The 22,015-nt window shown below is 40.7% G+C and overlaps 1 protein-coding gene across 2 annotated transcripts in view; it reads right to left on the reverse strand.

Moving 5' to 3' along the window:
• LOC115791772 (nck-associated protein 5-like) overlaps positions 1 to 22,015 on the reverse strand; it is a 158,108-nt gene that overhangs the window by 43,298 nt on the left and 92,795 nt on the right. For both annotated transcript variants that reach the window (XM_030746011.1, XM_030746018.1), the window contains 5 exons: positions 20,306 to 20,396; positions 13,190 to 13,369; positions 7,873 to 7,941; positions 3,916 to 3,954; positions 3,668 to 3,787 (listed from right to left, as the gene is read on the reverse strand). In XM_030746011.1, the coding sequence (XP_030601871.1) occupies positions 3,668 to 3,787; positions 3,916 to 3,954; positions 7,873 to 7,941; positions 13,190 to 13,369; positions 20,306 to 20,396 (499 nt within the window). The remainder of the gene's footprint in view (positions 1 to 3,667; positions 3,788 to 3,915; positions 3,955 to 7,872; positions 7,942 to 13,189; positions 13,370 to 20,305; positions 20,397 to 22,015) is intronic.

Below are 22,015 nucleotides of genomic sequence, written 5' to 3' on the forward strand. Positions count from 1 at the left end.
TGAACTTGATCTTGAACTCTATCATATCCCGAGTGCCTTAATTCACATCTTCAGCGAGATTGCACCTATTGGTCCCCACAGCGATGTCATCAATATCCCTCTTCAAGCCTTTTATATTGCGGTTTCATTTAACAGTGTTCCTGCCTGTCTGCTAATGGCACTAGAAGTAGCTCGAAAGAACCTTTACAACACACCTACAGCCAGATTAATTCTGTTTTCTTCTTTTTTTTTTAATGTTATTTACTCCATTTGTACGTCTTCCTGTTTTCTCCCCTCTGCTATCTCACGTCCCTCCATTCCCCCCCCCCCCCCTGTCCTTCCTTTCCTTATCTACCCTTACTCTCTTTCTCCCTCCACACCCTGAGGGGACACAGCCGGCTCCTTTTCCCTCTCTCGATAGTTTTTTCATACTGACAGCCAGGGTTATTATAGTTAACGAAAACGAACGAAATAACGAAAACTGAAATTGAAAAAACATTGTCGTTAACTGAAATAAATAAAAACTATAATTAAAAGGAAAAAACGATAACTAATTAAAACTGAATTGTGAGTTTACAAAACTAACTAAAACTAACTGAAATTATCGATAAACTGACTTTCATTTTAAGCCTTGTGGATTGATATGAAATCATTGTTTCCGCTCTCGGAGTTTAAGCTGGGAGCGCCACAGGACAACTGTGTGAGTGAGTGCGCATGTGTGTGCGCTCACCGCGCTGGTCCGCAAAGTAATGGCTGCGGTCTGCCGAGAAAGCGGCAGAGTCCCGTATGGAGGTTCTTTGAGTACAAACACCTGCACACGACCACAAGGTAATAACACACACAATCCAGCTACACAAGCATAAATGCGGACATGAGGTCGGCAACTTCTGTAGGTTGTGTACAGAGGCCGCAAAGACCCTGCAGGTTTAATTAGCGAGCATCTAACCAAGCTAGCTCCAAAACAGAAGCAGCTTCAGGTGGTGAGAACATCAGGATGCAGATGGATTTGAGCTTTGACTCCTTCAAAGAGTTTGTTTTTGTTTAACACCACATGTAGGCGTTATTAATCTGCTGCACTGATGCTGAAGTTTATTGTGGAGTTTATTGTAGAATTTATTGAGTTTGGGAATTCATGTTTTTCTTTGTTTCTCCCTGTTGATGTTCATGTGTGTCCTTAATATTACACAAATTTAGCATGTAGTTCTGCTGTCTTGTGAACAGCTGGTTGTTGAATATATTTCTTTAAACTGTATCTTTTGTCAAGTTTTCATTACACAATAGTCACTTTTGCGCCTTGAATCTTGCACCTGATTAGGTATGAAAATACTAAAACTAATACTGAAACTAACTAAAACTAAGCATGAAACCAAAAATAAAAACTAATAAAAACGAGCAAAACCACTCTGAAAACTAATTAAAACTAACTGAATTAGAGAAAAAAAAGTAAAAACTAACTAAAACTAAACTATAATGTAAAATCCAAAACTATTATAACCCTGCTGACAGCAAAGAGCCTTCTGGAAACTTTCACAATTATGTGACATCCCACTCTGCAAACTCATCATACTGTTCTGCGATTCCATATCATGGTTGACAATAGCAGGGTCAAAGACACAGTGGCAGGTCAGTCTGCCTCATAATTACACCTTGATTTAGCTGGATAGACACATGCCCACTTTCAGTAAACTGGTGTTTTCAAAGGGACCAAAAAGGAGAATAAAAACCCCACTCCAGCTGAGAGAACACAGGGTTTGTAGGGAATTTACCGTATTTTCCGGAGTATAAGTCGCACTTTTTTTCATAGTTTGGCTGGGGGTGCGACCTATACTCCGGAGCGACGTATATGTGACATTTATAACACATGAACCAAAATACTCCAGCCACTTGACATCTCCGTGAACTGCAGCTTTAAGGCAGTCTTGCGTAACCTGTGGGCGCAGTGGATGATGGATGGAGAGCACAGCTTAACGGCAACTGGGAGAATGCGCCACCCAACTTTCCTGGAAGTCATTGGATGGATCAAGAAAACATGGGCTTCAGTGACAAACCATCCTGTTGGGATTCAGAAAGGCTGGAATAACTGGAACTGCAGCTGACGACGAGTCTGACTAACGCGACACAGAAGAGGAAGCGGCGCTTCGTCTACGGAGTGTACGGAATTGTTTAGAAGTGACACCGAGGATGAAGAATTCAATGGATTGATGGTTTGGTTAACTTGTTAGTATGTTCTTTATGCTATGGTTATCTGAATAACGTAATGTTACGTTAACATACCGAACACGTGTTCGTTGTGCGTCATGTAGCTGAATGTGCTACGTTAGCATAACGTAGGCGTAACCGTGTTCGTCCTGTTCTTTAATCCATTATTATTTTAAATTGCAGTTCAAGATGGAATTTCTGCTCTGGGTCTCGGCTTCTATCAACCCCCCCCCCCCCCAAAAAAAGTGCGACTTATAGTCCAGTGCGACCTATATATGTTTTTTTTCTTCTGTATTATGCATTTTTTGGCTGGTGCGACCTATACCCCGGAGCGACGTATAGTCCGAAAAATACGGTAAGTACAGTTATGGTCGTGTGATGGTTACAAAGGAGAAGGGTTCAAATCTTTGTTGATTGTGGGATGTGGAGAGTCGCAGATTATAGTCCTGGTGCTGCAAACGTTTCCGAACTGATTTGAAGTGTTTTATTTTGATTTGGAGGATGGGATTTGCTTTCAAGGGAAGACACTCTATTCTTTGGGGGGAGGCGGGTGTTTTGAGTTTGTATGTGCCATTTCAAAAGATTTCCAAAATACTTTTAGGGAGTTGCATATAGATCCCGCTGCCACAGGGAGTCCCGGTTGCATTCGAATCCTCAACATAAAACTAAAGAAAATAACATTAAAGTGGCACATATGTAAGCTCAGAGTGAAAAATGATGCGATAAACAAACCAAAACAACAAGAGAGCTGCGCTTTAAGGTCTTCTGCTTCCTTCATCTGCGGTTCAGACGAGAAAAACAAGCCGAAAAACATTTTCTGAGGAGCGAGATTGATAAAGACCGATGTTAAAGAGGAAGGTTTTTCATTATAAATCAAAGTGTTTACGTTTTCTTTTTCTTCTTCTTTTGCAGCTTCTTTCTCTGGTTAGGACCTCAGAGCTGTGTAATAACAACTAAAAATGGAAGAGAGCTTCAAATACACGAGGAGATGCACTCAGGCTTGTTTACTGGAGGAGCTGTTTCCAGCAGGTTTACAAAATGTGAGGCGTATCGATACGGGTGAATACTCAGATTCTGGGATGGAAAACTTAGTGATGATACTTTTCTAGGAAGCCAAACTTGTCTGACTCTTAATTCTGTGTCAGTGAAGACCTGATATCAAAAGTCTGAGGTGTTGGTTCTTTTCTACATTGTAAAATTGATGTGAAAAATGAACAACTTAAATGTATTCTAAGTATTTGGACTTTGGACTGACGAGACCAAAACTACATTCTGTGTTTGACCTACTGAAATGTTTCTGATCACCTGGTAATTCAAAGACAGCACGCACTTGTTTTGCTTGGTTTTTTTTGTTGGGGGGGGGGGGGGGGGGGGGGGGGGGGGTTGCTCTGTTTTTGGCCTCCATGATTCCCTGAAATAAATATTTTTGATCACAAACTGGGCTGGTAATACATCAACAACAGGGTGGGTTCTGCAAAGGGCAGTGTACCTGGAGAAGCAGGTCTGAGGCCGGCTTGATCTTCTGCTGGAACAGAATACTGAGCGCCCGATTCTGCTGCTCGAGATCGAAAACCCTCGTCCGCAGCTTCAGACATTCCTCCCTCAGATCCTAATTCAGAAGGAAAACAGGAAGTCCTTAAGAGAGCTGTGCAATGTTATTTTATATTCATATCACAGGTATGAGATTCTATCCATTAATATAAATTAGCATGCATTAAAAGAAAGAAAGGAACAAACCTTCTGGGTTAGAAGCGCCTGCACAACTTGATTAGCAACCTTGAACAGAAAAAGAAGGCATTACTAAACATCATTTCTCTACTTTGGCACTATAATAAAGCCTTGACCTCATATGACCCTTCTGGGCCTCTATAGGAACCCCTTTTCGTGCTGCTTACACTGCACTTTGTGGTGTTTGCATTTCCTCAGCCAATTTACACCTCAGATGAATTATTATGAGCCTAAGCAACCACTGTGGCACAATATATATTACACATTTTTCCTCTGCTGTTGGGTGTGTGTGTGTCTTACATGATCATGCAGACAGTGTTGAGCCCTCACAGCCTAATGTGGTATTGACAGCACTGGGTTTAATGTAGGAACAGAGGTGTGCCTGGCTTAAGTGCTGTTGTGCCTGGACCCTGGTCTCACAGCGGCTCGCACTTCAGACCACAACGCCGATGGAGAAGCGGCTACGATTACTGCCCATTGATTGCTCATTAATACCCCGTGAAGCCGTATCGGCTCTTTTGAGTGCACTCGCTTCTCGTTTATTGAACGCGGAGAGGCAGGGGTAAATATGGTGAAATGAGCCCTTGCTTGTGGAACCGCAAGTTACAGATCTGCCTCTTGTAAAAAAAAAAAAAAAAAAAAAAAAAGCCAAGTGATCAAACAAACTGGAGTTAATGGTCTTTGACAGAGAATGGGAACTTGCAGGCGCTGTATGTCTCGGATACAAGTAAAACAACAAATGGCTTTGGCCACACACTAAAATTTAGACAGACAGCTGGTCTAACATAAAAAATAATCATCCCTTCTGTTACACTGTGGCTCTAGTTAGAGGGGCGCACACAGCCTCCATCATTAAAACAGGATTATTGCTAAGCCACCAAAAGCCAACCACAAAGGAAAACAGTTTACAAATGAACACAACAAAACTGAGCTGAGCCATCTTAGTGAGAGCAGGGAAGCAGAAAGAAGACGAAGGCTGAGTTTACTCCAGATGCACTCCACAGAGGATGCAGCTCTGTTTAACAATGTCCCCTCCCCATACTTTTTTATTTTTATTTTTTTTATAACCATTCACTTTCAATCTTCTTCCTCACCACCTCATTTTTATTTCCCCTTATGCTCTCACCAGTCTTTCCCACCCTGCGGCAGATCTGCTCAGTCTGCTGAGCTTGTCGGTTTGAGGACAAATTGGGCGACTTGTCCCTGCTGGACATGCTTTCCTGTAGCAGTGCCCCCTCCATCCCGGAGTGATTCAGCAAGCAGGCACAGCCCAGAGCTGGGCTGGTTCATTTCCCTCATGCGGCTCCCTAAACAGTGCTTAACAAGCTCTCGCAAATAACCAGAGGGCACAGAAGTGCTATTGTTATGTAAACTATTTCTACACAAACAGCAGTTCACATCGGGTTGACGCTACTTACCAGCTGACACGTCAGACTTGCATTTAGTATGTAAGCATCACATGTAATTAACTGCACATTAGAGTTACAAAAAGAATGAAAAATAAGCAGCATCCTGGCTGCTATAAAAGCAAAAAAACTTCCAGAACTTAAAAACTAAGTCAGCATGTAAGTGCCAAAAACTGCAGTGCCTCAAATGGCCACTTGAGGCTGACATCACAAGTGAGTCAGTCCCCATGAAAGTGTCCAACTTTACAGCAGAAATAAACATGTTTACAGCCTGCTACAAAAGACAGTTTGCACTTTATAGCCAATTTCAGTTTCAGTGAGACGATAAATAGGGATGAACACTTTTATTACTATCGGGGGTGGCTGTAGGTCAGGAGGTAGAGCAGGTCACCTACTGATCAGAAGGTCAGCGGTTCGAATCCTGGCTACTCCAGGCTGTGTGCCGATGTATCCTTGGGCAAGATACTTAACCCCAAATTGCTCTCTGATGCAACCGTTGGAGTGTGAATGTGTGTGAATGTTAGGTAATAAAAAAGCACTTAGCTTAGATAACCATGGAAGTGCTTGTATGAATGGGGTAAATGTAAACATGTTGTGTAAGCACTTTGAGTGCTCAGAAAGAGTAGACAAGCGCTATATAAGAACTAGTCCATTTACTCTTTTAAGGCTTGAAGTTATAAATTATAATAGATTTATAGGGCTACTTTGAGGGACACGTAGGTGCCAACTGAGCTACTAGCTGTCTGCTAGGTTTAACTAAAGCTAATTTGAGCCACTGTGTTTGTGGTGTTGGTGCCTTTTGAAGCATTTTTTAATGCACCTGGTCGTCAAATTATATGGCTTAATGTGTGGCTAATTGTACTAACAGCCTATAAAGAAGCATGGGCTCCAGTTTGTGAAATTCTAGTAGTTTCTTCATATTTAATTTACAGCAGATATCTGTGATCTATAATAAAGGTAGCTCGCATTTGCTTCTGGTGAGTTTTACCACCAAAAAGCCAGTATGGCTATAACCATAAGGCTAACTTTGAGTTTTCAAAACACTAATACAATAACCAACGTGTGACATCATGATGGCTATGTCCGTCTTTTATATACAGTCTATGGCAGGGATCCTCAAATCAAGGCCTTGAGGGCCATTGTCCTGCAGCTTTTAGATGTGTCCCTGATCCAACACACCGAATCAAATGGCTGAATTACCTCCTCAGTATGCAGTCAAGTTCTCCAGAGTCCTGCTAATGACTTCTATATTTGACTCAGGTGTGTTGAAGCAGAGACACATCTAAAAGTTGCAGGACACCGGCCCTTGAGGACTGGATTTGAGGATCCCTGGTCTATGGCCTACTTCTTCTTCTTTTGACAGTGCCACTGCCTCCAAAATCATTCCTTTCACTCATGCTGCTATAATTCTGTCACAAATCACCCTGACACTCATCTCCACCCACTCCACCCTGTCTGCACTCTCTTCTTCACCTCTCTTGTGCACTGTCTCTTGCTTTGGATGGTCGACCCCACATATTTAAAGTGATCTACCTTCACTACCCTCTGCTCCTTGCAGCTTCACTGTTACACCTGTCTCCCTCTCATTCGCACACATGCGTTCTGTCTCGCTTCTACTGATTTTCATTCCTCTTCTCTCCACGGCATACCTCCACCTCACCAGGCTCCCTGCCACCTGCTCCCTGCTCTCCCTACAGATCACAGTATCATCTGCAAACCTCATTTGACCTCATCTGCCAACCTATCCATCACCACTGCAAACAAGAGGGGGCTCAGAGCTGATCCCTGATGTAATCCCACCCCCACCTTGAATTTATCTGTCACTACCACACATCTCACCACTGTCTGGCTGTTCTTATACATATCTTACACCTCAATAAATGTATTTTATTTCACTCCTGACTTCCTAATCCAGTACCACAGTTCTTCTCTTGGCACCCTATCATATGCCTTCTTTAGATATACAGTTCACAGCCTACCAGTTTCTTGCCCTGTACGTTACAGCTGCATCAACAATAAGTAGCATCCTGGCTGCTATGAAGGTTTAGCTTCTTTATTTGACACACTGTGCAGACGTACTGTAACAAAGAGGGATGCAGACATAATAAAATGAAACAGACAGGTCAAGTCAATGCAATAACTCAGATTGGATAGTACAGAGCTTTGTGTGTTGTGTGCAGGATTATTTAACAGTTCAAAAATAAACGTGAAAAAAATGTTTTTAAAAAAGTTTTTTAAAAAAAGTGAGTGTTGAGATGTTGTTGCATGAAAAATATAAGACACTGTGTTCCTAAATTAATTGTCATTATCAATAATTCTCCCCAGTCGTCCTCAAGCTGCGGCTGAAGTAAATTGCCAAGCTGTAAGATAACCATTGTGCGGTGCTGGACCTCATTAAAACCTTAATCTTCAGTTCCACAATACAATTTATTTTATTCTGTCAAAACAAATTCAGTAAACACACAGTGGATATTTCAAGGCGAGCAAAACATCTCACGAGTCGCACGGCGTCCTTGAATGCAGCCTGAAATGAGTGAAGATAAACAAGGTGCGCACTCACCTCATCCAGACAGCGCTCATACTGCTCCCTCTGGCTCTCGTTCTCTAAGGCCAAGGCGGAGTTCCGCTCCTGCAAAGAACGCACACTCCAGTTAGATTTGACGCAGCAAAACAACAGAGACAGGAGTTGCAATCAAGCATAGCTCCAGCTAAGTCTGAGACTTCCCTCACAAAGGTCATATGTCAACTTTGAACCGGAACGGCCAATAAAAATTTACCAAGTGCAGCCGAGAAAAAGGTCAAGGGGATGGAAGTTATGATGGTGAACTTTGGGGCGGCATCTGGCCATTCGGATTCTGGACCTAATAAGAATATCTCCTCTGCTTGCCAAGCGATGAGGTGGCGTCCTATTGATCTCTGGGAGTTTCCAATTTGTCAGAGGCAGGCAGCATATTAGGAGCTGTCAGCCTCTTTGATTCTCTCGCCCTCTGCCCTTTACTAGAAACTACCAATCCCTTGATGAAAACATGGGGAACACGATTACAACCCAAAACACTCCAACGACGCCATCTACGAAGAAACGCCAACTAATTAAAGCCTCAAAGCCTGCAACATGGTTACGAGTGCAAATGTAATGAATGGCCTGAGCAATTAAAGAGAGCTCAAGCGTCTTGTGTGTGTGATAGTTTGTCAAGGCGGTCTCTATTTTTAGGAGATGATTTCAGCTCAGGAAATCCCCCTGACACCTCACTGATCGCAGTTACACAATTTAATTTATGATTAAAATGTGCCAGTGAAGCACATATTCCTGTCATAACTGCAGAAGAACACCCGCTCTCCAAAAAAAGAGCATGACTTTTTAAATATGTGATGGTTTAGTCAGTGCCTCGCCTACACAGCGGCCCTTTTTTTTTTCTAACTCGAGCATCAATATGAGGCATTATCTGACACGTCAGCGCGCAGCTAGAAGAGACAACTTAAGAGGTGTTTTGCTTTTTGCCATCTCGTTTAGTGACACGCGAGCCTTCAAGTGCCGGGGACTGGACATCCTTATTTCATTGTCCTTTAGTTGTAGAGATGAGCAGCCTGGAAATGCATCGCTCTCTTAGCAACTAGACTGCGCATGGAAACACATGCATGTGACATTTAGGTCTGTGAGGCAGCATAGTTTGGAGGGATTATTTCCATTTCTGCCTGCTGCTGTCAGAAGACACCACCATGCAAAACTATATAATAAATAATCATATAGTGCTTAATTTCAAAGTGAATATATAGAATTAGAAGAAACACTTCTTTGTGCTGGATTATGTCACTGTTAGAAGAACGTGGTAGTGGTGAACTGAAAGCCCTGATGTATCTACAAAAGGGAAAATAAGTAAGCAGGAGCACATCCTTGGCAACTGCCAGAAAATGATCTTTCTTTGTACTGAGACTGGAATTTAATATTTTTTCAGGTATGATGTTTTATGAGACTGAGAATCAAGGCAAAACAGATTAGTCTGTCATTGAAAATAGTACAGCTAATCACAACAGATGCTAAAAATGTGACAATAAACCTTCTCAGTCAAACCATGTAATCCCTCTATCATATTCTGACATGCTTCAGCGTATTATTATAACACTACCATATCATCATTCGGAATGTTACTGTAAATGTTTTGGCTGTTGTAAAGCTGTTAGTTACCAGCAGGGTTCATTCCATAGAAAGTACAAAAAAAGGAGGTTGCTACCGCAGCGTCAGCCATTGGTTTGAAGCCTCAAATCGGGCATTTTTGCTGTTGCCATCCTGATGTTTTGAAACCAGATGCGACAAGGGAGGGGCGGATCTAACTATGAAACATTTAGTCGATACAAGTCCAAGAAAATGGACTTTATTTTGTACAATCTATATAATCTATAAGACCCAAAATGAGTGACTGAGCCCTTAAACTCATCAGGAAAAAGTTTACAGAGGTATGGGCTGAGTGATGTTTTCCATAGGCTTCTACGGGCCTGAAAGTCTTTCTGCAACTGCAGCTATTGCCCCCTGATGGCCATTAAAAAGAATACAAGTTTAAGGCACTCCTGCATTGGCTTTACTTCTCAGACCTGGAAGCTACATTATATTGCCAAAAGTATTCGCTTGTCTGCCTTTACACACATATGAACTTGAGTGGCATCCCATTCTTAATCTATACGGTTCATCTATAGCTGTAATAGCATAGACTCTTCTGGGAAGGCTTTCCACAAGGTTCAGGAGTGTTTGTGGGAATTTCTGACCATTCTTCCAGAAGCGCATTTGTGAGGTCAGACACTGATGTTGGACGAGAAGGCCTGGCTCACAGTCTCCGCTCTAGTTCATCCCAAAGATATTTTATCAGGTTGAGGTCAGGACTTTGTACAGGCCAGTCAAGGGGCCATCCCCAAACCGTTCCCCCAAAGTTGGTTTTGTACACCTGTGACCATGGAAGTGATTGGAACACCTGAATTCAATGATTTGAATGGGTGAGTGAATTGGTGATATACTGTAGCTAATCCAGTAAATCAATATGTAAAGTATGGGCATTTTGAGGATCAGCCTAATTCCATTAAAATTTATTTTCACTACCACGTCTTACAACAGGTTCAAACATTTTAATTTAGTTTTTTCGCTAAGCATTTATCATGTGGCATGTTTGTGAGCTGTGGGCTCCTGGGTAATTTTATCATTTATGCCCTTTATCACCTAATCAGTAAGATGACCAGCGGCCATTTCTCCCAGAACCTGTATTGTGTATTCATTTAGGCTCCAGTTACAGACTGCAGTGCGTGCCTGCCAAGCTAATGAAGAGAAACAGAAACAGGAGCTGGGAAGTGCTTACTTAGTGCCAGTGGAGTTTATGCACAATGAGGGGCAGTGATGTATTGCCTCTGTTTTGTTCTTGCTGCTTTAGCTGGTGGTGCATCCATCACCCACACAGCAGCATGGAATAAAAATGGCAGATAACTTTTGATAAAGCTGTTTAAAATGTAGCATCTCCGTAATGCGCTTCATCAGATGGATCGCTGGGACAGGTTGACCATACTTCCTGCCAGTCTCGGAAGATAATTCCCTGCTGGAGGAGCAACAGGCCATTATCTGCCTCTTTGCTATAATTAGGGTCTGTTTTCTTTCAGGTAACAAAAGGAAAACAGATCAAACACACTCTGAGGACTGGTTTTACTTTTTCACTTCTTCTTCCCTTCATGTGTTTGTTCTTACTATGAAAGACTCCTGAAAAAATACATCTTTATTTTTATTTGGAATACTTTTGATGTTAGGTGGCACCTGCTGAAATATTTGGATTGCTTTATTATCAACCTGTCTACACAAAATATGTCCTTGAGCACTTATTTTGAATGTTATCAACCCATTAAACAGACTAGTAGGTACCCTGTTGTATCTCTTGGTACTAGCAGGTAATTACCACCTCATTAAATGCAGGTTGCGCCACCAAAGCGAAAGAGAAAACAGCAACCAAAGTCCGTAGAGTGAAGCAAGAATGGTGTTGGAGGTTTTATCCTTTTATTCAAGAGTTCAACATCCATCTTTTATACTTTTGCAACAATGTACTTTTTATTTTATTCATTCTACTTTTATTTCACTTCACGTGCTGTTTGGTTTTGAGTAATTCTTGCCCTAAAAAAGCTGCATAAAGACGCAAAAAAAAAAATTGGGGGGCCTCATAATGAAGCTGACAGTTACGCTATCAGAATGACTAACAGGTAAAATTATAATTTTTTAATCACACCCAACTAATCTGCAGTAGGCCTTATATGATAATATTGATATTTAACTAGTATTTATCTGGTAGTTACCTTTGTATTTGCATTACATTAATACCATATATTTGTTGTGTATAACAAGTTATTTATCTTAACTTAATAAACAAAAAAATCCACTCATGCATAGTTTTGGTTCCTACCTGTGTTTGTGAAAATGAATCATACTGAAAGTAGCCTTCTTTTGATTAATTAAACATATAGATCAGAGTCTGACCGATGTATCTGGTGAGCCGATATTATCGGCTGATATTAGCTATTGACCTATATATTAGTATTGGCATTTATGATAGTTGATAAATGAAAATTTTAAAAGTACAGAAGGGACAGGAGAAACACCTTTCAACCTCGTTATGAGTGTTGGCATTGCACAGTTAGTTCACCAGAGGGCACTCTACAACTTCCCTGTTGGTAACATGCATTTGGAACAAACACAACCAGCTGATCCAAGCAGAGCTTAAAGTAATCAAGATTGTCTTTAAACTTAGCACTACACATAACAGTGTTTACGGAAATCTATTGATGTCTATCAGACTTTTAAATCAACAAATATCAGTATTGGTCTTAAAAAACGTATATCAGTCATGCTCCATATAGCATAATAGCTTTAAAAAAAAAGTAAAAGTAAAAGTAAAAGTTGTTGCAGCCATAGATCAAGCACACAGTAAGAAAGGAGCCTTGGTACTTGGTGTTTCCATATTCATATTGTTTTGTCCCAGCAACTGGAGGAGCCAATGTAGATGGATAAACGAGCCACATGCTGCTCTGGAGCTGCAAGTTCAAGACCCCTGGGTCAGGATTAGGCACCCAAGTATATGGTTAGGGTTAGGAACCGGTCATGGCATTTACTACAACTACTTCTTCACTTCCTCCTACATAATCTGTGTTGCTCTCTGTTTATCACTGATACAGCAGATGATAATAGCCTCCTGAGCCACACTGGAACATAGAAAAGGGCAGCTCCTGGCCATGTGGGACAAATAACAAGGTATGACATCCATTCGCTGGGATGGTGGTATGTAAAATGAGTGACATGACTTGGGGTGCCACGCACCCTCCACATTAAAACCAAAAAGCCACATAGAGCCACTTAGGGAGTTTATTAGTTAAAACTGGAGGCCTAACTTAATTAAGCTTGAGCCCTTTAATTGCTGAAGAGATCTGAGAGGATATGTGTCCGGTGGCTTCGGCAAAAGAAACAAACAGCATGGATCGCTGTGGCTGAGCTCCTGCTTTGGCTGCTGCTTGGGGCTCGTGGCAGAGTACAGCTCAAATCCCCAAGCGCAGAGGAAAACAAACCAAAGCTGGAGTACAGCCTGAGGCCCCGGCGGCGATTCTCATAGGATGACTTTGCTCTCCAAACGAAGGAGACCGGAGAATTTGATGAGCTGTCATGCTTTCAGACACAACCGAGCAAGGACTCTGACAACTGGCAGACGGGCTGGCCACAAAGGATAGCCAGGGGTGGCTAGGAGTGTGGATGCAAAGAAGTAAAGGGAAACAAAGCAGAAAGAAGGTAGGCAGAGAGAGAAGAAAGCTGAGAAATTCGAAGCAGGAGAGACAGAGAGAGAAAAGAAAAGCGTGGTGTGAAGTAGTACCTCCAGGGCCTTGAGGCGCTCCAACAGGACCTTGGTTTTGTCTTTATCCTCTTCTGCTTGGTTGGCGTTTTGTTCGGGATTCAGCAGCAGCTCGGGGTCCAGCTCCGCTTGAGTCGCCGGCAGGGAGCCATTCTCTTCGGGGCCGCCGTGCTGTTTCTGCACTTCCTCGGAGAGTTTATCCTGACGCACAGACAGTGAGAAGAGGTTAGAGGGAAAGAGGGGAAAATAATAAGTAGAACAAAATGAAAGCAGGAATTTGGCAAGCAAAAAAAAGCAGAGCAGATGGGAGGAAAGGATTGAAAATAGAGGTATGACAAATGTTTCAGGGTAAAACCGTTAAGGAGGCGTGAAAGGCAGAAATCAGAGGGAAGGAGGTAGTGAATGAAGAAGAAAGAAAAAGGGGAGAGGATCAGATGGGCAGATGGGACAACAGGGAAGCTGCTTCAACAACAGAGCTCCAAAACATCCCATAATCCCTAATCATGTTTCTCTTGTTTTCTAAAGAGTGGCAGTGACCTTCAGGGGCTCTCTTTTCTGTATAATGGGGTTCCTATTCTCTCCCTCCTTGTCCTGACACGGTGTCTGTCTTGCTCTCAGTCTCTTTGCCAGCAGTCATTTTCTGTCTCTTGTCTTCTGGTGCTTCCTGACATCTGTGATAATTAAACACTGGTATTAAGTAGCTAATAATGAGACACTGGCTGGCTAACACCAAACTGCTAAAAGAAAACACGATGAGCTCCTGGCCAGAACACTCTTCATGTTTTTCAAGGGATCTTTGAAGCCTCACATTAGATGCTTAAAATCATCATCTGCTTCTTTACTAAATGGACAGAAAAATACAATTCATAGTACTATAAGTAATTTTAAAAGAAAAAACAAGCCCAAAACGGGGCTTGTTCCAGCTTTTGTTGTTTTGTTTTTCTCTCTTTTATATCAGGTGTTTGTCTGAGATTTTAAGACATCACCTTGGCTCTAGGAAACTATGATGAACACTTTGTTCTGCGTGTTATACTTTAAAAGCAGTAGCTGTATCCACTCTTCAGTGAATTAAGTGAATTTTGGGTTGGCAGTAGTTCAGCTATGAAAGTCATAGCTTTCTGGCATTTTTAAACCTAAAATAGTGGTTCCAGTGTTTGCAACTGGTGACCTTTGCAAGCACACATCACAGGCTCAATACATTAATAAGATCTGAGCAGTGATGTTCTCTAAATATCTCATTTCATCTTACCTTAATAACTGTAACAGACAAGAACTATGCAGTATAAGGTAACATCTGAAATTAGAAAAGTAACTTAAGGACAGGATAACAATTTATGTTTTAGATTACATATGTTTAGATTTGGCCTTTGGACTTTCAAGTGATAACCAGTCAGTGCTTTCCCAGCTTGGGTTCTGGGCAAGCACTGCCCTCCAAGGCTGAAAAATAAAACCAACAAAGAGAAAAAAACAAAAACAAACAGCACGTCCTCTAGTGGCCACTTGAGGCTGGCACCAAAAGTGAGTCAACCCCCATAGACTCCCATGTTAAAAACACCCATCTCTGGAGCATCGAGAATACCACCTGCACACAAAAACAGCCAAGCAATGATGCAATCAAGAAATAGGCTTACTATATTTCTAATGTTTGTTATATTACCTTTACTATCTGCAAATCTCTCAAAACTATGTCAGAAAAATAAAGTTTTTTGAACAGTTTGTGATGCATAAACAGTGCACTACCCTTGTGTAACAACTGGCTGTGAGGGGGTAAACTCAGCACAGCCACCCATGACTATGGGTGCAATCTGGCCAGTTATGGAGCAAATATTTACCTTCTTAGTGATGCTGGTGACAGAGTTTTTATCATTTACAAACATGCTGGGTATTCATCTATTTGCATTTTTACTAAACCACAATAATTCAAAGAACAGACACAGTTTGACATCTTCAAGATAAAAAAAAAATTTGAGAAAATAAACAAATGTTTTTTTCTTTGTATTTGGGGATTTCCAAAAATTTCTCTCTGGGATCAATAAAGTATTTCTGACTCTGATTCTTGCTTGTTAATCTGGAAGTTTTGAAATTTTATGAAACATGAAAAAAAAAAAAAAAAATTTTGAACTTCACCCTTTAAAGCGTGAACCATGAATATTGTCAAATTAAAAAAAAAAAATTAATTTGCATATATCAGTTTTAATTTGTATCAGCTGGCATTTTAATTTTTTCCTTTATTCCCTAAAAATTTATTGTGCAATTAAATAAAGGCCTCAAACCGTAATCCACAAAACAATGGGTCTTCACAGTGGTGGCTATATCCATTTTTATGTACAGTTCATGGTTCTGGAAATTTTTAAGCAGGTTTTTTTTTTTTTTTTTTTTGTCCTTCAGTAGTCCAATAACAAAACTCACTCATCCAATGTTGTATATGATGATGGGTTTTGAGAAAGAAAATTTTATTTTCCTTCACCAAACTCTTCACTTGAATAAATGTTCAAGACCTGACGAGGCAAAACACTTTGCAGCATCTGATATCCCAGTGTGGCTGATTACTTAAAAATCAGCAGTGACTCTTTGAGGGCAATTTTCTCCTCCAATGGTCTTTGATTTCTTTCATTTGAATAAGTGTTAAAGGCTGAAAGAGGCGAAGGTTCACAGGGAAAAGTAAATACGTGAAGAAATGATGGACAGTAAGTAACTAAATTTGACACAAAGAGCTATATTTTTATTATTTTCTCAACCATTCATCACCTTCTGACCCCTCAGATTTATCCTTAAACCTCTAGAAGGGATCCCTAGTTGTAATTCTTAATACTTTAACAAATTAGCTGCAAGCTTTAAATAAAATTATGTGTCCACTTAGTGTTAATGACATATTAGCCAGATGACATTGCATCCTGAGTCACAGCTGCAGAGTGAGAATTTGAGTGAAGCACAGACAGTGTGATATATCACTGTGCACCTGCATTAAAGTTTTCCTCCTTAACAGGTAGCTGTCAAGTCTGAAGACACCTGCAGTTAATGTGCTGGACACAAATGAGGCTAGCATCACAGATGAATGGCTGCAACTCGTATTTTTTAAATCCAAAAGCTTTACAGACCAAGCTGCTACTCTGTTCTGGAAAGTATTGAAAATAATGTCCTTCAAAACACCCCCCACCCCCAGCTTGATTGAATCACGTCTAAACACGTATTAGGTTTTCACTCTTGTTCGATTCCATCAGACAATTGCGTCCAAGGCAATACTTTATAGTCAAGATTTTAAGTCTGCTTTCGTTTGCTTGTGAAGCCTGTGGTTTGAGAGACTGCTCATCAGACAGCATTAAAGGGCTCTGTAATAATCTCCACAGAGAGAGACTGGAGTGGGAGAGGGGAGGGAACTTTGTCCCTCACGCTGCCCTTTCAAGTTATTGAGTTTGCCTGCTGAATACACAGAATACAGCAGCAGCACATCACTGCGTAGGAGCGGCTGGTGTTCAGTTATATAGCAGCTGGGAATAGCACAATAACCCTCCAAGTATATTCTCTTTGACAATGTCCATCCACTGCTGATCACACGAGGAAATGCTTACAGTTCATCCAGCAGATCACTGTGGAAAAGTTTATTCTTAAATGTTCAGCTACTGAAGCTAAAATATAAAAAATAAAAAGAAACCCCCCTCACGTGCCTATTACAGTTTGTGGCCCATCATATCTTTCCATATGACAATTTATGAGCATTTTCATGTGATGTAATCAAGCTAAGATAAGCTAGCAGCTCACTATGTAGAGAGCTAGTGTGCAAACATGCTAAACGCTAATGTTAATGTAGTACAATAAACAAGTTATAATGCACATCTTATTCATTTAGCATAACTCGATGTCTGCTAAGTTATCAAAGAAGATTCGGGATTTTTAATCTTCCTGTAAATCAGTTAATTCCTGGTTTAAACATTAACAAGCTAATTAACTAGCTAATAGTTGTGTACATGAGCTTGTGCTATTATTTTAGTTGTTTTACAGTAAGTACTCATTTTTATTTGTTTGTTTCATGTGCTGTATTACTTTTTACTTAAAAAGTTACATTTGAATGCCTATCAAGGAACTAGCATTGAAAATTAGATTTGGCTACATACACGTGTACAATGCATCAGGCTCTGCAGCTTTTGTGTTTTTCTGAACTTTTCCCTTAAAAATAAGCTATTAAATAAATTGAATATCTTGTGCTTTAAACATTAATCATGATGCACAACAGAGGTGGATGCTGAAAGATAACTTAAATGTATCCTTTTAAAATATTAACCAAAGTGGAAATGACTGTATAATAAATAAATGCTTTGGGCTTTACTGGACAAAAAATTATAATAAAAATGATCTCTAACTCAAACAGTTTTGAGAGGAATGTAAACTTCTGAACCTCCAGTTCATCTCTTTTTAGGCTTTAAATAAAGAGCACAAGACTTTCACTCAGGAGAGTAGGGTTCAAATTCTTCCTGAAGCCAAAGTTAGCACTGACTGGAGGGAGAGGCTTCGAATAATTTAAGTGGAGCTCTGTCTGTATTGTCTAGTCCTAATGAACACTGTTTTGTAGAACTCAAGCAAAGAAAAAGAAAGAGTGTTTAAAAAAATATCTATTTGCTGTCGCCTACACTGTAGAGGATGACTCTGCCTCTACACAAACAGAAAAATGAGAATAATCAGAGGTTAAAGTGGGATTCAACAGGTGGAGGAACCCTAAGATCGGTTGTAGTGGCCCAGTGTGGGAGAAGAATCACTACTCACAACAATTTTGATTCTGAGCTCCAGTAGATTTTCTTTGTGCACAGGCTGTGATCGGCTGACCTGTGCAGCTGCTGCTGCTCTGAGGTTTACTGAATTCAACAAGATGTAACCCAATATTTCATGAGCTATCTTGGCTGAGTTCCATCCCCTTCACTGACCGTATGCTGTTTATACTTTATACCAGACTGTATACAGTTGGTATGAAGGTTAAAGTCACTGAATCTGAGTATCATAAGCTTAAATTCAAATTCATCTCTGCTACATTTGATGTAACCAAACTCTGTCCATGAACACAGACACTGTGAACCAGTCCAACACAGAACTTTACTGTAAATTTACCACAGTACAGCAAAGTACCCTGTTTATCCTGCACTAAACTGCTGAGTATTTGAATAACACAAAGTTATGCTGCATTTCCATTAGTCCCTACTCAGCGTAGCTTGACTCGACTTGACATGGTTTGTAGGCATTTGATTGGCCAGGGAGTCTCATCACTAGCTGAGTCATGAGAGCGACTCCTTCATTTGCAGGATGTTTCACAATATGAACAATCATAACTTCACATCATATACAGGTCCAAGATCTGTATATGATGTGAAGCTCTGACAAACTTCTGCACCTCCTAGTAGGTCATATTATTCCTCAGATAATTCAATTAAAATCTTTCAACACCAACACAACAAATGATATAAGAGAGGTCCAATTAGTCCTATTAGTGGACATCAGTCCTAGCAGGCACCAGTTGGCTACAGCTGTTTATGCCAGCACAGTTGCTACCCTCAACTCTGGTAACCAGATGGACAAGTTATTAAAGTTGGCAGTGGAGTTTCTCTCTTCAAACTGCTCTGCTCTCATTCTCAAACAGCTCTGAGGGGAATGCAGATTCCTGATCCTCGTTTAGGTCTGTTTTTAGGCTTTTAGACTAAAGAGCACAGGACTTTCACTTGGGAGAGTAGGGTTCAAATCTTTCCTGAAGCCAAACAGTAACAAAAATTATTAAAAAAATAAATTCACTCCACTCAGTTTTTTTATGAAAAAAAACTATCCATAGAGACTGCTTATGCTTTTTTTTTTTTTTTTTTTGCTGTAAAGTTAGTTTTTAGTTTTTAACATGGGAGTCTATGGAGGATTGACTCACTTTTGAAGCCAGCCTCAAGTGGCCACTAGAGGAACTGCAGATTTGGCACTTAATCTTTTGCTCAGAACTCAAAATCTTTCCCCAATGCACCTGCCTTCCACTTCTATTCACCACTATCCCAATGCTTCTCCTCTTTATACTCCCTTTGTAAGGGATAATTTTACATGCACAGATAACATCATCTGCATATTAACAAAGAGCATTCATTTGATATATATTTCATAAGACTGCGCTGTCTAGTTGTATTTTTATGATGACTTCTGCGCCTCAGGACAACTTTCAGACGTGAGTCTATTATTATGGCTGCTAAACCCATGTTTCACTTGAACTCACTGGAATGCATAAGCAGTAGAGCCACTGACAGTGAACATTACAGTGCTTGTTTTTTATTCAGGACACTTTTATTTGCACTCATCACTCAAAAAAAAATTCTACATCTATTTCTGTCTTGTGATATACACATGTAGTCATTAATAAAGACACTCTTTTTATTGCGCACTTCATGAACTAGCGGCTGCCCTTTTCTCCTCTTCCCTCGAGGCATTTCGCTCTCATTTCACCTGCTCGAAGTTAAAGACAATAATGTGGCTGCTGCTTTATGGACACTATAGTTACTGTGTGCCCCTAGTGTGACATATAAGAAACAAAGCACCGGTGAGGCTTAATAAATATCCGTAGAGTCCGAAGTATTTCCAAGTCTACAAATGAATGCACCACACATAGCTGGAAGGAAAAGACCATTTTTTCCTACAGTTAGGGCTGTCAGATAACACCACACTGATGACAGACAGACTGAAACATTTCTGCACTGCAACACTGTGTAAACATGCTCAACTCCAAATTGTGAAGTGAGACCCTAAAGGTGACCCGAGCTTCAAAAAAAATACACGGTATTACTTATTCTTTCTGCATTTCTGCTCAATCCCACCAGCTATTTCTCTTACATAACAGGGCCGGGAATGAATTCTTTCACCTTGACTCATTCTTGCTTTAGTCAATATCCTGGCTCTCAGCTAAAAAAAATAAATACATTTAAAAAAAAAAAAGAAGAAGAAAGTGGAGGATAAAGATGCATCTCTCTGCTAAATTATTACTGCATATCAGTAAATAAATACATAAAATAACAAATGTTATTTGCCTTTTGAGCATTTCTGTATCTTTTCCTAAGATGGACTATCACTGTCATCACAGTCTCAATGTAATGACCACAAGAAGAGTGGTGAGCTCTCATGGGAGTTTACCTTGTAGACCTTCATGATGTCCACTGTGTCCACAGCAGTCTCCTCCAGGACACCCTGATTCTGCAGCAGCGACCGCACTGTCTCTTCCATCCTGCACACACAAAACACACATTATGAGAAACTAAGATGTTTTAGTGGTAAATATTTATTGCTGTGGAGACCTAAAAGTCTGTCTAAACAGACAGTGTTTCTGTCATGCACTTTGACAAATTTGCTGTCGTTCTGTATGACCATCAAGCCTTAAAACTAATCCTCAGTTCTTTATTTCAGGATCTGTCTGACAGGACTAGCCTTCGAGAAGTACAACAGAATTGCTAAATATCACCCCAGCAAAGGTGGAAGTGAGGTAATGTTATACGTTGCCACAGTCTGCATAGGGAGGAGCGCAGGGTGCATGTAGGGTCAACAAAACATCAGAGCGTAATGTGCACTATTGCGTGACAAGGATGTTGGAAGTATTGGTGCCAGTAACCCCCCCCCCCCCCCTTTATTAACTCCTCCTTAATGGGGGGTCCTGTCAGCTCTAAATTCATTTTCACACATTAAATCAGGTCTGGGCGTTGTCCAGGATTGCTCTCTCCCACACAGTAAAAGCTTGTCCAATTCACACTGGCTTGCTGTGAATCCCCCAGACAGTTATCTGCACACAGAACCACACACTCACTAAAAGGAAGCCAGCAGGATAAAGACCGCTTAGCGTTTGCTTTCTCACATTCAAACCGGACGAGCCCCCATTATGTTATAGTTGGCTCTAAAACACAAGGAAGGACACAACGTACATTTTGCATCTGATTGATACCATTTATTAACAAAGCAAACCACAAGCGGGAGGGCAAGAGAGCCAGAAAGGGTGAGCCAAGGAGGAGGCCACTTAAACAGGCCCAAGTGACCTGTAATACTGGGTAACTGAGCCAAGTTTAGACTGCAATTCACAAGTGAAAACAGCTTCAGAGAACCAACTGATGTGCTGCTGACATTTGAAATCTCTGCATTATTGGCAAAAGATTTTACTGCTCATTGCCATTTCCCTAACAAAGTTGACTGACAAAGTGCTTATTATCAGTCGTGCACTTACAATAAGCACTTCATCTTCTTCCACTACATGGTTGAATGTAGTGGGAATCAGCAATGTAATTTCACTCATAAAACTACCCACACACAGCTAAACATAGTATATATGCAGCACAGTATATATGCTTAAATGCCCTTGTGGGCTGGCGTATAAAGGCAAAACCTCTAGACCTTTTAAAGATCTGTCTTTGTGCCAATAATATAGTTACTGTATCAAACAATGGAGGCGCCACTTTAGTGTTTTCTTATACTTGATGATGTTGGACTGACCTGAAGGCCTCTATTCACATTGTATATTGTGTATGACGGTTTAGTAAATTTTTTGTATAGGAAACAGTACATGTGACATATATGGTGTTGTGCTGTCTTGGGTCCCTCATCATTTATTTATTTTTTGCTTCCTAGAAGCCAGACTTTCGTGTAATATTTTGAAAGTCTTGAGCAAGAGTTTTCCAGGCTTTCTTTGTCATGAGATGAGATGTGGATGTGGAAAGTACAGACCCAGAATGCAGAGTCAGATGACGGGCTAAACAAACAAAAGTAAACCTTTATTGAGGCTGAGGCAGGAAATCCATATGGCTGGAGGAAAGTTCAGTAATCCAAAACAGTGACGGGGAGGAACCGAACAGGGGAAACAAA

This window comes from Archocentrus centrarchus, chromosome 2, assembly GCF_007364275.1.
Source record: "Archocentrus centrarchus isolate MPI-CPG fArcCen1 chromosome 2, fArcCen1, whole genome shotgun sequence".
In the NCBI taxonomy this organism is placed as follows: domain Eukaryota; kingdom Metazoa; phylum Chordata; class Actinopteri; order Cichliformes; family Cichlidae; genus Archocentrus; species Archocentrus centrarchus.